The sequence below is a fragment of the Sinocyclocheilus anshuiensis genome, unplaced genomic scaffold (genome assembly GCF_001515605.1).
Source record: "Sinocyclocheilus anshuiensis isolate Anshui unplaced genomic scaffold, SAMN03320099.WGS_v1.1 scaffold1023, whole genome shotgun sequence".
Classification (NCBI taxonomy): Eukaryota; Metazoa; Chordata; class Actinopteri; order Cypriniformes; family Cyprinidae; genus Sinocyclocheilus; species Sinocyclocheilus anshuiensis.
Window position 1 is genome coordinate 544,306 of NW_015546084.1, and position 15,706 is coordinate 560,011.

The window sequence follows — 15,706 nt, forward strand, 5'->3', positions numbered from 1 at the left end:
TCGTGAGACAAACCTCAAAAGTTTGGACAAGAACCAATAAGGGTTTTACAGCATTTGACGTTTGAGTCGGCATATTGGTTATAGTCTGTATATGTGTTGATCAAGGTTTTGATTTGATTTGCAAGTGAATAAAAGCTTATTTTGATCTATTCATCATACAAAATGATAATCTGGATACAGATATCTTGGAATATACCAGTCAAGTTGTATGGGTTAAAGGGATAGTTCACCCAAAAATGAAAATTTTGTCAGTTACTCACCCTCATGTCGTTCCAAACCCGTAAGACCTTCGTTCATCTTTGGAACACAAATTAATATATTTTTGATGAAATCTGAGAGCTTTCTGACCCTTCATAGACAGCAACGCAACTGACACGTTCAAGGCCCAGAAAGGTAGCAAGGACATCATTAAAATAGTACATGTGATCTGTGTGTGGTTCAACTGTAATTTTATGAAGCTACAAGAATACTTTTTGTGTGCAAAGAAAACAAAAATAATGACTTTATTCAACAATTTCTTCTCTTCCGTGTCAGTCTATGCTGCACATTCATGAGAGTACCACGACACATGTGTTTGGTGCTGCTGATGCAGGAGTCGGCGTTCTGGTGTAGAACACCTTGTTTACAAGCAGAGGAATGCACACACATGTGTTATAGTACTGTTGTGAACATGTCGAAGACTGACAAGAAAGAGAAAAAAATCGTTAAATAAAGTTGCTGTTTTTGTTTTCTTTGCACACAAAAAGTATTCTCGTAGCTTCATAAAATTAAGGTTGAACCACTGATGTCACATTAACTATTTTAATGATGTCCTTACTACCTTTCTAGGCCTTGAACATGTCAGTTGAATTGCTGTCTACTTGGGGTCAGAAAGCTCTCGGATTTCATCAAAAATATCTTAATTTGTGTTCCAAAGATGAACAAAGGTCTTACGGGTTTGGAACGACATGAGGGTGAGTAATTAATGACAGAATTTTCATTTTTGGGTGAACTATCCCTTTAATTGAACGCTACCTTTGTGTGCTTTTTTTTGCGTTTTTTGCCGAATGTTTCTGGATCCATTTACTTTCATAATATGTACAACAGCTGAAATATTCTTCAGAATTTTTGTTTTGTGTTCAGCATAAGTCATACACGTTTGGAACAACATGAGGGTGAGTGGATGATGACAGATTTTTGGGTGAACTATTCCTTTAAGTGTGTTTCTTGGTAAGGTGTTTAGCATTGCAAGTCGCTTTGTAGTTTCAGTTCTGGCATTTGAAGACCAAACCAAAATGGTCCCACCACGAAGCCCACCACAAGATGACTGCAGTGGTTTGTTTTTTAATGTTACGTTTAATGGAAGAACGAGCCAAGGTTAAATGAGGTCTTCGCTGAGGGTTAACATCTTCTTGAGCAAGAAGACAAGAGACAAGACAGATGCTTACAGGTTTAAATGTCAGTTTCAATCAGTTTGATCTCGAAATAAAATGCAAGCTATTTATTAAACTGTTGCAAGTGATGAAACATTTCAAGATTTCACCCAGTGGTACCTGCAACATAGTCTCCAAAGCCCACTGTTGTGAGGGTGATGACCACAAAGTAGGCGGATTCTAGCAAAGACCAATCTTCAACCTTCTGGAAGACTAAAATTGGCACAAAGATGAACAGAACACAGCCCAGCAGGATGGACAGCACAGCGGTGATGACACGCACGATGGTTGGGCTCACCTTCCACTTCTGAATGGAGAAGATAAAGAAAACTGAAGAAAATGAAATGAAACTTTGAAATGAATTGAAATTAAACTTTGTGACAAAGGTTTACAGCACCTTGATGTGCAAGAGCCATGAAAGACAGTTTATATAAAAACTACAATGATGTTGATTAATGATTGTCTTGTGAGGTTATGTTTGTCTTCATCATAATTTTTTACCCATAAAAGAGCTTCAACTTTAGCAGTGGCGTTCCTCAGTGACGTCCCCAGACGGTCTCCTACGGCACCCAACAGAAATCCAAACAAGGGAATGCCCACCACTGTATAACAGATACAGAAGAACTGACCCCACGGTGTCTTTGGAGAGATGTTTCCATAACCTAGACCACAGACAAACACTTGCAGTGATCTGATGGCAGATATTTTTAGACATCTCACAGTGCCAATGATCCCCAGAATGCAGAGACCAGGCCAGGCTCTGGCTTTAACATGCAGGTGTGTTCAGCCAGTGATATGGGAGTCCCATACCGATTGTGGTGATAATGGTGCCACAGAAGAAGAAAGCGCTGGCCAGGTCCCAACTGGTACTGAATGTGGCATTGCTGTTGGGGTCAACTCCAACACTGATAGCCTCTACCACCTTCTGTATAGAGACAATGGAGTATAGGGGAAAAAAATTAGATATTAAACACAGGTTGATTTAATATGACAACTGATACAAGTCAATGCTGCAAGGCAGTAAAATGAAAGTTTTCTTAAAGGTGCAGTATGTAATATTGACAGCTAGTGGTTGAAATGGGTATGGTGGTCCAAATTCAAAATATTGGAGAGGGTTGTTTCTCATGCCCCCTCCTTCTCAGACTCGATGCTCAACCAGGTTGCCAGATTGAGGGCACGCAACAGGAACTAGCGCAATTGTCCCTTCGCAAAGACCCACCCCCCTTAGCTACTGTTGCTATGTCTGACAAGCCACGGTGCTCTCACACTACACAATACACATCATGTTCTCACAGTGAAAAATACATTGTGGGGAAAAGAGGACACTAACAACACACCGACAGACAAGACAGAGCAGGTTACTTGTGCTATGAAACAGTCTTAGCTTTCAAATTTGGTCATTTTTGTAGAGTTAAGGTTTTTCTAATAATTATGAATTTCTTGGCGCTTGCTTGAAAACTTACCATGCCTTGGGCAAAGGGCATCTTACTTTTCACAATGGCTGTGGTGACACTGAGTTCTTCTTTAAGGGCTGATCCTGTGGACTTTTCAGTAGTAGGTGCTGCTTATAGAGCAGCCTCTGAAAACACGGCCCGTTTTGGCAAACTTTTAATTGGTGGTCAAGGTACCACCAATTACCTACCAATTACCCCGTTACCTAGACCTGGCAACCAGGGTTGCCAGGTCTAGGTAACGGGGGGCTTCGCTTCAACCTACTGACTAACAATAAAACCCTCAGTATAAACCCTCAGTATAAAAGTAGCCCAATTTCGCTAAAAAATGGCAGACTTGGTAACACTGGTTATATCACAAAATACATCAGAACAGAAGGAAGGCTTATCTTGTAAAAAAACTGCAAAAATACATCAATACACTCCATTTTCAAGGTCAAGTCCAACGATATTAATCTACTCTCCTGTTTGGTTTGTTTGTGAGAAAAAATGGCAGATTTTGCATTATGATGCCTGTCAATTAAACTCCTGCAAAGGGTCAATTAAAAGCCTTAAACTGTAAGTTGATTTTGAGTTGATTTATGTGCATTTTAATATGCCTCTGATCATAGAAGTTTTTAGATGGATGCTGAGGATTTTTAGGTCTGGTAGAATCTGCGATCTCTGACCCAGTTAATTTGCTGGTCTCCATGGCTGTAATACGCTGTGTTTTTTGCCAACTGGCAATCTGGTGTGTCAAAATACTATTGGGTAAATTGGCAGTGGGCGGAATCACACAAACCAAAACAAAACCAGACATTCTGACACAGAATGCACATTTCAAAGTAGAATAGCTGGCTGAAGCATTGTTTTTTAGAGAAAGTATGTGAATTTATCATGTTTCCTAAATATCTGCAAACATATTGTGGTATTTTTATGCTTTAGTGCAGTCAAAAACATTACATACAGCACCTTTAAAGCTACTAGTTTACTCTAGGAATGATCAATAACAATCTACTGAAAATAATCAATAAAGGAATTTCGATTAATCAGTGGCTGGTTGCATAAAATACTAATTTGAATCCAAATGGGTCCCCGCTCAGTAGAAATCGCGTTGCAGGGAGTCCCTATCGGTATAAATCGCGGTCCGGGGGCACATAGATCGGACAGAAAGGATGCTTTAGGGGCTCTTATGGGGTGGTTGTGTACACACTGCCAACACACATTTATGTTCAAACAACGTGTAAAAGTGAATTTTGCATAATAGGTGCCCTAAGAGGCTAAGTTTATGCAACTTTTCAGTGCACCATGCAAGGAGAATTCCACCAGTGATGCCATTTTACTGTAGTAATTTCAACTCGGTTGCCCTTTTCATGTGTTGTTAATGTGCTTGAGCGCATAACTTAAACATTTGATGGTTTTATTTTTATCTGTAAATTAATGTGTGCATTTCCATTGTCTATTCTGCTCATCCTGAAAAGCGAGGCTTCACATTCTTTATAGAACAGACGAAGCACAATAATGTTGACTAATATAAAAATAGCAATAATGTTGGCTATTTATTGTTGGACATTAAATTTTGGTTTTAAATTGACAATATGTTTGACAATAAATCACAATGTACTGATTTAAACTGCTGTGAACATGCAGATGTTTATTCTTTTAGAATATAATATGTATAGGCTATTTTAAAGCCTTTAGTGCGTATAATCTATATAACATGCATTCATAACATCTGTATTGGTTTTACTAGACCTCATAGAATTTGTACCATTACAAAGAACACTTATCATGATGTGGAATAGCATGTTTTTTTTTTTTCAATGTATACAAAATAAAAAAAAATGAAATAAAAAAAATCTGAATAATTGATTGACCAGCTAATCGATTATAAAAATAATCATAACTTGCAACAATACTTACATCTATCAGATACGATAGATTCTCAGGGTTTACACATGTGTAGCTGCCCAAGAACTCCTGACGGGCGGCTTGCAGCTCGACATGATGGACTTCCTCATTTGGAGCCTCCAGGGCATTGAACACCAGAGCCCCCATAATTAAGTACAGGAGCACCCCAATGAGGATGAATATAAGGGTGGAGCCATGCATGGCTGAATGTCTGCTGGAGCCTGTCCGTTTCTTGTCCTTTCCGCGTGGGCAAGTCTTGGTCCTCTTGGGGACGAGACTGCAAAAACAACCGAATCCATTAAAGAGCGTTGCAAGCACTTCATGGTGAAAGCTTAAGTGTGACAACAAAACAACTTTACAGAAGATTTTGGTCTAACCCATTAAAGCTGCAGTGTCAGTGTTGGTCTACTACTTTCAGAATTTCAACCTGGGACAATGACCTTCAGCCACAAACCTGTCGTTTTCCTCCTCGCGTTTCCAGCTCCGTCTATGACAGTTGCTTGAGTCTTTGGATCCGTATCCACATGCAAACCCCTCGTCCTCGTGATCCGATTGAGGGGACACTGAGGTGTTTTAGATAGAAATATAAATAAAAACCCGTACAAAAAAAAAAAAATGTATGCATATGTAGCAGAGTGAGCGATAGACCCAGTATGATTGGCTGGCGTTACCCAAACAGGTGAACCTATCAGGGTTTGTACTTTATCGTGATTGGTCAGTTGGGTAAGTTTCATTAGCCAATTAGTGCCTGTTGTGCATATAAAAGGAGGAAGTGATACCACCCCTTTGTGACATGTGGCGCTTTGAATGAGTGCTAGCAGTTGGGTTATCCTCCTGTCTGTCGTGTGCTGGCTGTTGGCCAGTGTTCAGATATGGGCCTGCAAGTAGCTGTAATCCTGTGTGGTGAGCGACCATGTGTATTGCAGCATTGTACTGTTTTCTTGGATTGATTGCACGTCCAGGGGTTTCTAATGATCTTAATTGAAGCCTAACGAACCTCAAGTAACTGACTGCACTTCTGCACTGCTCTGCTCTGTTTTGTTCTGTCTGGAATTCATCTGGGTCTGTCTGTTATATTGTTTGGTGCATGGATTTAGGTGGGAGGGGTTGGCCATGGTACCTTGTACTGCGTGTCCACATGGAGTGCCATGTTTAATATTTCAGATTTTTCACGAGTGTGTGTGTCATGGGTATTGAGTGTGGGGTAGAAATCTGAGGGTCTTTGCTGGCCCCCTCCCTCTTTATTTTCTCTTATTGTATCGTACTTGTTTTGTAAGTTACTGGTAAAAACGTGTGATGTATTGAGACCTGGTGCTTATTATTATTATTATTATTATTATTATTATTATTATTATTATTATTATTATTATGCTCACCCTGCCTTTGGCAACGAACCTGTGTCCCTTTGTTTAGGGCTGTTATGTCCCGGTGTATTCCGGGTGGCGTAGTCGACTATAGGATTTTTCTTATTATTGGTAATTTTCAATCTCCTGACCACTTACTCATACATAAATATTAGGGGTGTAACGGTTCAAATAACTTATGGTTTGTTTAGGGAAAAAATACTGTTAAATAAAAATAAAGAAAATAAGAACAAATAATCTAACTACAAGCAACAACACAAATAAATACAATAGAGCAAAGATACAAATAAAATAAAGTGCTTTTCAGGTTTTTTAGGTAGGTCTAACAGTTTTTAAGTATACTTACAGAAATTGAATAAATTAATCAAATGTAAAATAACACTGCATATGTGACTGTATAAATTAAAAAGAGTAATTCTTATTAAAGTTACAAAATGTATTCAATCAAAAGCAGTGAATGATCCTTGTTTTTTGTTTGATTAACATTTAAAAAAGTGCTGTCACTTTAAGACAATGCACAGATCCAGTAGGCCTACACTAATACTGTACGTTCAACCTAATATGTCTGCTAGGATACTTACCAGTACAGGCATATTGACATAGTTTTTGTGTGAATTTGACCATTAAAGCTCAAGACTTGAAAGAGAGCTCAATATTTGCACGTGTACGGAGTTGTTTTTTTACCGAGAACATTACACCCTAAATATATGCAGGGGTTGGATAAAATAATGTGAACACCTGGAAAACATAGGCAATATTTATTTATTAAGGTGTTTTACCACCATTCGCCTTTAATACAGCTTCCAATCTTCTTAGAATAGATGCATACAACTTTTGAATAGTCTCTCTTTGATTGTTGTCTATCAGAAAATCTGGCAAATGTTAAAGAGATGTTAAATGAGGAAATCTGCTTCTCACTCTTCTCTCCAAAACTGCCCACAGTGGTTTGATAATATTCAAGTCAGATGACTGATTTGGCCAGGGTAGATGTTGAAGTTCATCTCTGTGATCCAGCTGTCCAAGTTTTATGATCACAACACCATTTTTTTCACATATTGGTGTTTGTTATTGAAGTTTTAGCAGTTTTAGCTCTTTCATAGATGTTGTCTTTGTGAAGCTTTCTATGGACTATTTTTTGAGGAAACAGGGTCTTCAAGGTGAATATTAAAGGTGCAATAGGTGATTGTCTTCAGAAACATTTTTTGTTATGCTGGTTAAGTCTTTTCACATCCCGATAGTTAAGTCTGATTTAAGTTAAGTGGTCTAAATGTATTTATATATTCTGTGGAAGGCGTAGGACCAAGAAATGTTCGTCCAATGTTGATTGACTTTCCTACCTGCCTGTCAACATTATGTATTTGCATACCTCTGCGCACCCTGTTTGTGCAGACAGGATACGTCATCAGCGCGTTCATGTACGTTATGCAGACAGATGTCTTGTCCAAATACCCGCACTTGCGGTCCTTGCACTTGACCACTTGACTACTTATATGACTTATATAAGTAGTCCGGAGCGGTATTCAAGATAGTGTGGATTTAGTGTGCATTAAGGGCACTGCGCTTTGGCATTCCCTTTCATAGGTTCACTTCAATGCTGGGACAGCGGTCGCTATGGGAACACCTCCGGTGTGACGAATGTCTGAAGCCCTTATACCATCACACCTATTCATTGGCCAATAGTGCTTAGCACCGCCTCGCGCATACGTCACGTATGCCATATCAGCATGCTGCGCGCTATTTCATCAGAATTAATTTCCTTCAGGAAGCGGATTATCTGTTGCCCACAGGAAAGCGTTCTTTCATCGTGTTCTCAGCTATTTTCTTTAAAAAAAAGAACAGTTTACTCCTCTTCAGCGGACACGATGTGCTACAGGAGATGCATCGAGCCGTGTGACAGGTTCATCGCAGGAGAAGACACTCATGACAGGTGCGTGCAATGTTTGGGCCTACACGCTCAAGCGGCGTTTAACGGCCTTTCTATTGTTTACACTGTGATAGCCTGCGGCTAAAAGTATTGCACTCGAGGCTCGCGGCCCTCCAAAGAAAGGAGACCTCGCATCTAACCCCCGCCATCCCGTTCCTGCTGTTGCCGAGGCGCCGCACGAGACGGTCACTTGGGGTGACGCATGCGAGCCGGAGCTCATGGAGAGCGAGACGACGGAGTTTTCTCCCTTCTTCTCGCTCTCTCCGGGCCACATACGTTCAAGCGTACGAGGAGCGCTATGTGGACCCGGTTGTCTTTATCAATGATATTTATGGTCTACTTTGGAAGCTCGTAATGTGATTCTTTCAGTTGTGAACCGTATTTAAAAGTATTCTTAGCAAGCTATAACATAGTGAGCAGACGGTTTTTCCTATCTCTCTCTATACTTGCGACGCTGCACTAATGCAGACATGTTCATTTGAATTGGCGCTTATGCTTCCAACTCTTGTTCGTGCAATGTTTTTAGGCGCGGACTCTGAGGAGTCCTGCAGCAGATTTATGTCGTGCACTATGGTTTTGGCGCTTCTTGCTATCAAGCATAAGTTTGCCCGACTAATTACTAATTACTATTTCTTTCATCTCCGCTGCTGCGTCGAGCTGAAACAAATAAGTGGATGAGCTCACGTATTTAAAAATATTCTTAGCAAGCTATAGCATAGTGAGCAGATGGTTTTTCCTATCTCTCTCTATACTTGCGACACTGCACTAATGCAGACACGTTCATTTGAGTTGGCGCTTATGCTTCCAACTCATGTTCATGTAATGTTTTTAGGCGCGGACTCTGAGGAGTCCTGGAGCAGATGTATGTCGTGCACTATGGTTTTGCCGCTTCTTGCTACCAAGCATTAGTTTGCCCGACTAATTACTATTTCTTTCAGCTCCGCTGCTGCAGTGAGCTGGAAAATTAAGTGGCAAGCTGTATTAACAGTATGCTATTACGGCTCAGGCTGTAGAGTGAGCAGGCGGTTTTTCCTATCTGTCTCTCTCTCTCTCTCTACTTCTGCGCTGCACTAATGCAGGCACATTCAACTGAATTGGTGCTTGTGCTTCCGACTTTTGTTTTGTGTACTGCTCTTAGGTGCAGATTCAAGGAGTCCTGGAGTAGATGTTGGTCATGCACTATGGTCTTGGCGCTTCATGCTACCAAGCATTAGTCTGTTCGGCTGATAATATGTCTTTCTGCTCCGCTGCTCCGCTGCTGCTTTGAGCTAGAACAAATGAGTGGGCAAGCTCACATATCTAGAGTGATTCCTATGGCAAGCTGTTTAACACCTAATGCCATAGGTTTTTCCTTTCTCTCTCTACTTCTGCACTGCATTAATGAAGGCACGTACATTGATTTGGCGCTTACGCTTCCAACTCTTGTTCACGTGACTGTTTTTAAGCACCAAATGACATGCTAGTCATTGGCTAGTCATGCTAACAACAGGGTAGACACTTGCTAATCATGCTAGCGACATGCTAGTCACTTGCCAATCATGCTAGCAACATGCTAGTCACTTGTTAATCATGCTTTGCTTTTAGGCGCGGCCTCTGAGTTCCGCAGCTGACATTTTGTCATGCACTATGGTTTTTGACGCTTCATACTACTCTGACCAACTAATAATTAAGTTGGCTTGTGAAAGCCAACTTACTGAAATGCTATTTAAACTTATTATTATTATTATTCTGATCCTAAATTATCAACTCTATCTCCTCCTAGAGCATCCATCCATCCATCCATCCATCCATCATCTATCTGACTATTTCTATCTATCTATCTATCTATCTATCCATCCATCTGATTATTTCTATCTATCTATCTATCTATCTATCTGATTATTTCTATCTTAATTCAAATCTAAACACACTGAAGCCCAGTAGACTCAGTCAGACTTCCCTTCTATGTACTATTTGTAACCCATTCAAACTCATTCAAACTCATCTATCTAATATCTATCTATCTATCTATCTATCTATCTATCTATCTATCATCTGACTCTTTCTTTCTTTCTTTCTTTCTTTCTATCATCTGACTATTTCTGTCTATCTATCTATCTATCTATCTATCTATCTATCTATCTATCAAAACTACTTTAAACTTCAAACTATTTCAGACTGAAAACCATCAAACTTAAAACTTTTTTAAACTACTTAAACTTTTTAAACTTTTCAAACTTTTTCAAACTTTCTGGTCCGGCTTTCTCAAGCCAACTTAAAGTTTGTCTTGACAAACTTTTTTATCTAGTTATTATTATTCTTTCAGCTCCGCTGCTGCTTTGAGCTGGAACAAATTGTGTACTCTAGAACTGTGTGAATGAGTTTACGTGTAAGAGTATTTTCTTATGGCAAGCTATTAATGCTCACCATGGTCAGCCTACTTCATGTGATTGATGCGGCGCTTATGCTACCAACACTCACTTTACATGACTGGCTGCACTACGTGACTGCACGCTTCATGCTACCAAGCAGTGATTTGCATGACTAATTACTCTGTTCTTGTCAGTTCCGCTGTCACATTGAGCTGGAACTTTTGCATGAATGTGGGCAACCTTTAAGTGTGTTTGCCTCTCTGTCAGCTGTTCCGCTGCTTGTTGCGTTTCGGACTGATATTTACCATTCTCTGCGCCTTAGCTTTCGGAGATCGAGAGGATAGCCCTAAGGCCATTGGTGCAGGGTCTATGTCGACATCCAAGCTCCCACTTCTGTGGTTGGTGCTGGCTTGCCTGATTTTAGGATCTATTTCCGGTTTCAGAGGTTTTTCCCACAACTCGGGTGTTTCGGGGCCTCATGAAGGAGGATCAGACTGTCGTATGGTTACACCATCCAGCTTCTATGGTACTACCCATTTTGGAAGTAACGCTATCACTTCTAATGTGACTGATTGCGTTGATTTGGATTTGCATCACCTAATCTTGTACTTGAGTAGCAATTTCATGATGCTGACACAGAGGTTCATCCTGTCTCTATCTGAACCGGAGATTGGTTTGTGACCATCGATCTAAGGATGTGTACTTCTGTATCCAGATCGTCAAGAGACACAGGGAGTTCCTCAGGCTTGCTTTTGGAATAGAGCTTGCCAATACTGTATTGTTCCATTTAAACTGGCCTAGAACACAAGGTGAATGGACATGTCTCTGGCCCCGTTATGGCTCCAGGGTGTCTGAGTTTTGAGTCAACTTAATGATTGGCTGGTATTAGCTCAATCACATAAGCCGTTTGGAGACGCTTAGTCACTTGCCAATCATGCTAGCAACATGCTAGTCACTTGTTAATAATGTTAAAAATATGATAGCGACATGCTTGTCACTATGTTAATCATGGTAGCAACATGCTAGTCATTGGCTAATCATGCTAGCGACATGCTAGTCACTTGCCAATCATGCTAGCAACATGCTAGTCACTTGTTAATCATGCTAAAAATATGATAGCGACATGCTTGTCACTATGCTAATCATGCAAATGACATGCTAGTCATTGGCTAGTCATGCTAACAACAGGGTAGACTGGTGCAGGGTCTATGTCGACATCCAAGCTCCCACTTCTGTGGTTGGTGCTGGCTTGCCTGATTTTAGGATCTATTTCCGGTTTCAGAGGTTTTTCCCACAACTCGGGTGTTTCGGGGCCTCATGAAGGAGGATCAGACTGTCGTATGGTTACACCATCCAGCTTCTATGGTACTACCCATTTTGGAAGTAACGCTATCACTTCTAATGTGACTGATTGCGTTGATTTGGATTTGCATCACCTAATCTTGTACTTGAGTAGCAATTTCATGATGCTGACACAGAGGTTCATCCTGTCTCTATCTGAACCGGAGATTGGTTTGTGACCATCGATCTAAGGATGTGTACTTCTGTATCCAGATCGTCAAGAGACACAGGGAGTTCCTCAGGCTTGCTTTTGGAATAGAGCTTGCCAATACTGTATTGTTCCATTTAAACTGGCCTAGAACACAAGGTGAATGGACATGTCTCTGGCCCCGTTATGGCTCCAGGGTGTCTGAGTTTTGAGTCAACTTAATGATTGGCTGGTATTAGCTCAATCACATAAGCCGTTTGGAGACGCTTGTATTTAGGTCAGGATGGCAACACGGCTGTGGTCTTTTCAGGGAGGTTTACGCTTTCGCCCCCTGTGCAGGTTGGCAAGATGAGTTCTTCTTTGGGCGCAGACCAAGTTCCTGTCAGTCAAAGCAGTCCATTTGAGCCATTTAAGTCTGTGTCAGACAACTTTGACCTTTAAGACGGTTCTTTTGGTGGCCCTATCCTCTCAAGAGAATTGGGGATCTGCAGGCTCTTTCTATCAGCCGTTCTTGTATGGACTTTGCCCCGGGGCTGGTTAAAATCTTAGGCCTAGTATGTTCCTAGGTTGCTTCGACTCCGTTTTGCTTTCAGCAAGTGGTTGGAGGCTTCTCCCCTGCTGATTGCTGGGTCAGATAGTATGTGCAACTTCTGAGTCTTGCCTGGTGAGGGCGTTGAAGATCTATGTCGACCGCACAGCCCAGTGGTGTGGATCTGACCAGTTGTTTGTATGTTTGATTTGATTAAAAACAAAGGAGCTGCCGTCACTAAACAGAAAATATCTCATTGGATAGTGGAGGCTATCTCTTGGCTTATGAGGCGCATGGTTTGATTTTGCCTGTAGGGGTGCTTCTTCTTTTTAAAGGGTCTTTGTTGGAAGATATCTGTGTTGCGACGGGATGGTCCTCTCCCAGCACTTTAAGTTATACAGTCTGGCTGTATGGTTGGCTCCTGGCTCCCGGGTCTTATCCGCTTGAGCAGACGCTTTCCTCTGTCTACCAGCTGTCTTCAGGTACGTGAAGGCGTTATGGTATATCGTTCCCATAGCGACCGCTGTCGCAGCATTTAAGTGAACTGTAGCGAATTAGCTCATGGGGAAATATGAATAATTAATCATAACTAGTTATAATTAATTATAAATATTTAGATCCGCTGTAGATATTTAGCTGACCTCTCAGGGTCAACTGTCTGTCAATTCTAAGAACGTTAATTTCCTGGTTAACGGAAATAACTTTCTTACTGTACAATTCTACAAAGAGCTTGTAGCATAAATCTGCATGATTAAGTGACTCCAGTTATGAGCAAACAATGAACAATGTCAAGTGTGATACAAATAAGACTTTATTAACTACATAAACACTTAAACTAGTCTAACATAATACATAAACACTTAAACTGGTCCAACATACACATACACACACACACACATACAGTTGGTATAGGAAAGGGTTAAAGCTTAACGCAGTAGAGAGAAGAGAAAATAAGAATATGAAGTTATGGAACCATTTGCATATTCAGCAGATCTACCGCCTGAAGGAAACATCAGATTCTTAGTTCAAACACACCTTTGTAAAAAGCTGCAAACGATACCTAATGTATCAATTAATAAGACTAAGTTTGATACTTGCCAAGCACGGTATATGTAAGGATACATGAATGAGTGGTTCTATCATAAGCATGAATAAAATAGTCTACAATACAACAGATAATATACAAGACAGCAATAATATACACCATGACCTGAAGGATATCTGTGTTCATTCAAAGAAAGGTTTTCCTATGAATTAGTTCGCAGAAAAGTCCACTTCTACTGTGCCTTGTGCCTCTTGCGATGGAACAAGCCGGCCGTTCCCGTACCTTCGATAGCGCTTCCTTCGTGCACGCAGCATGCTGATATGGCATACGTGACGTATGTGCGAGGCGGTTCTAAGCGCTATTGGCCAATGAATTGGCGTGATAGTATAAGGGCTTCAGACATTTGTCACACCGGAGGTGTTCCCATAGCGACCGCTGTCGCAGCATCTCGTTCCCTATTCAGGGAACCATGGTTACATACATAACCGAGATGTTTTTAAGAACTGGGACAGTCTTGCGCACTTACTTCCTGTCGCGCGTACGCGCTCTCGAGTGGCCAAGACCGCAAGTGTGGGTATTTGGACAAGGGGTTTATTTCTGCAACCATTAGCCGAAAAAGCATAACGGCTAAAGCTAATGCTTCCGGTCTGGCAGTACGTGGGAAAGGAGACCAAAGGCCGTTTTTTTTCTTTGAATGGATGTCAATGGAGAAGAGGCTTCACTACGCTGAACAAACAGCTTTTTAGAGGAAACGGCTTATCATTTATTGAATCTACAGCCTATCTGCTAATCTTCAACATGTTTTACACTAAACAATACTTTTAGATTGAACTATTTTTAGAGTTTACCACAAAAAAAAAAAAGCCATTTTATAAGAGAAGTCACTGACTTTTTGCGACAGGTGGGATTCAGCTTATGGCACTTCTCACTCATTCCTATTGTATCCGTAAACAGTGATTGAGTATCGCACAACTCTGACTGAAATTCAATGACGTCAAGGCTGTAATGTGATTGGTTATTAAGGGACACATGATCCAAGTTAGCCGTTACAGTTTCTCCAATAGTAAGTAATACAGACCCTCTCATCTCCTTATAGTAAGACAGTGTTTAGTTTGGGTACAGGGCCGTCGCTAGGAATTCTGGGCCTTGTGCACTGAATTTCCTATGGGGCCCCCTCAAAATCACGTTCGGGGGTGGGGTCTGGGGGTGGTATGAGTTGCAATCGTAAAATGTAAAATAATGTTTGGGGTCATAGGGCCTTCAGTTGGAGTAAATAAATGAATAAATAAAACAGGACAGAAACGATAGATATTATTCACGACAAATGCAACAAACTTAACAATGCATTTTTGTCACATAGAAAAGCACTTGACAGTAAAGCATTGATTTTGAGCTAGACTGCTGGAAAGTTACTGCTAATAAATTCTGTCATCATTTCCTCACCCTCATGTTGTTCCAAATGACTTTCTTCTGTTGAACACAAAAGAAGGTTTTGTAGAATGTTACCAAACCATTTAGGTTATCCTTGATTTCTACTGTATGGACAAATTTCTTGAATTTCTCAAATTATGTTCCACAGAAGAAAGAAATTCATACAGGTTTGGAATGATATGATGTTGAGTAAATTATGACAATTTTCATGTGTGGGTGAATCTCCCTTTAAGAACTTTATTATTTGTGACCCTGGAGCACAAAACCAGTCATAAGTAGCACGGGTATATTTGTAGCAATAGCCAAAAATACATTGTATGGGTCAAAATTATCGATTTTTCTTTTATGCCAAAAATCATTAAGCAAAGATCATGTTCCATGAAGATATATTGTAAATTTCCTACCGTAAATATATCAAAACTTAATGTTTGATTACTGTTAATTTTTAACAAATTTAACACACCTCTGCTGACCCCAAACATTTGAACAGCAGTATATAATAAAATGCGTTCGGGGTTCGGAGGACGTCCGGATTTGGTCCGCTGTGTAACGTTTGCTGGCGGACGTTTTGAGGACTGAGGACGACGTCCGCATTTGGTCCTCTTTTTGACGTTCGCTGGCGGACGTTTTGAGGACGTCCGGTTTTGGTCCGCCGTGTAACGTTCGCTGGCGGACGTTTTGAGGACGTCCACTTACGTCCGGTTTTGGTCCGCTTTGTAACGTTTGGAGGACATTCGTCGGAGCCAGTTTGCGAACGTCCCTGTTTCGTCCCTCATCTGCCATTTCCATTACAACACTTGAAAAATCCAGTCGCCCATGC

At 40.8% G+C, this 15,706-nt stretch overlaps 1 protein-coding gene across 2 annotated transcripts in view; it reads right to left on the reverse strand.

Moving 5' to 3' along the window:
* LOC107700024 (potassium channel subfamily K member 4-like) overlaps positions 1-15,706 on the reverse strand; it is a 34,525-nt gene that overhangs the window by 2,031 nt on the left and 16,788 nt on the right. Inside the window, exons 2-6 of one of the 2 annotated variants that reach the window (XM_016501516.1) lie at positions 5,208-5,316; positions 4,766-5,030; positions 2,223-2,337; positions 1,914-2,074; positions 1,533-1,719 (exon numbers count right to left, since the gene is read on the reverse strand). In XM_016501516.1, coding sequence (XP_016357002.1) covers positions 1,533-1,719; positions 1,914-2,074; positions 2,223-2,337; positions 4,766-4,954 — 652 coding nt within the window. In that variant the 5' untranslated portion in view covers positions 4,955-5,030; positions 5,208-5,316. Of the gene's footprint in view, positions 1-1,532; positions 1,720-1,913; positions 2,075-2,222; positions 2,338-4,765; positions 5,031-5,207; positions 5,382-15,706 lie in introns of those variants that run through there. The other variant, XM_016501515.1, reaches the window with a different exon arrangement.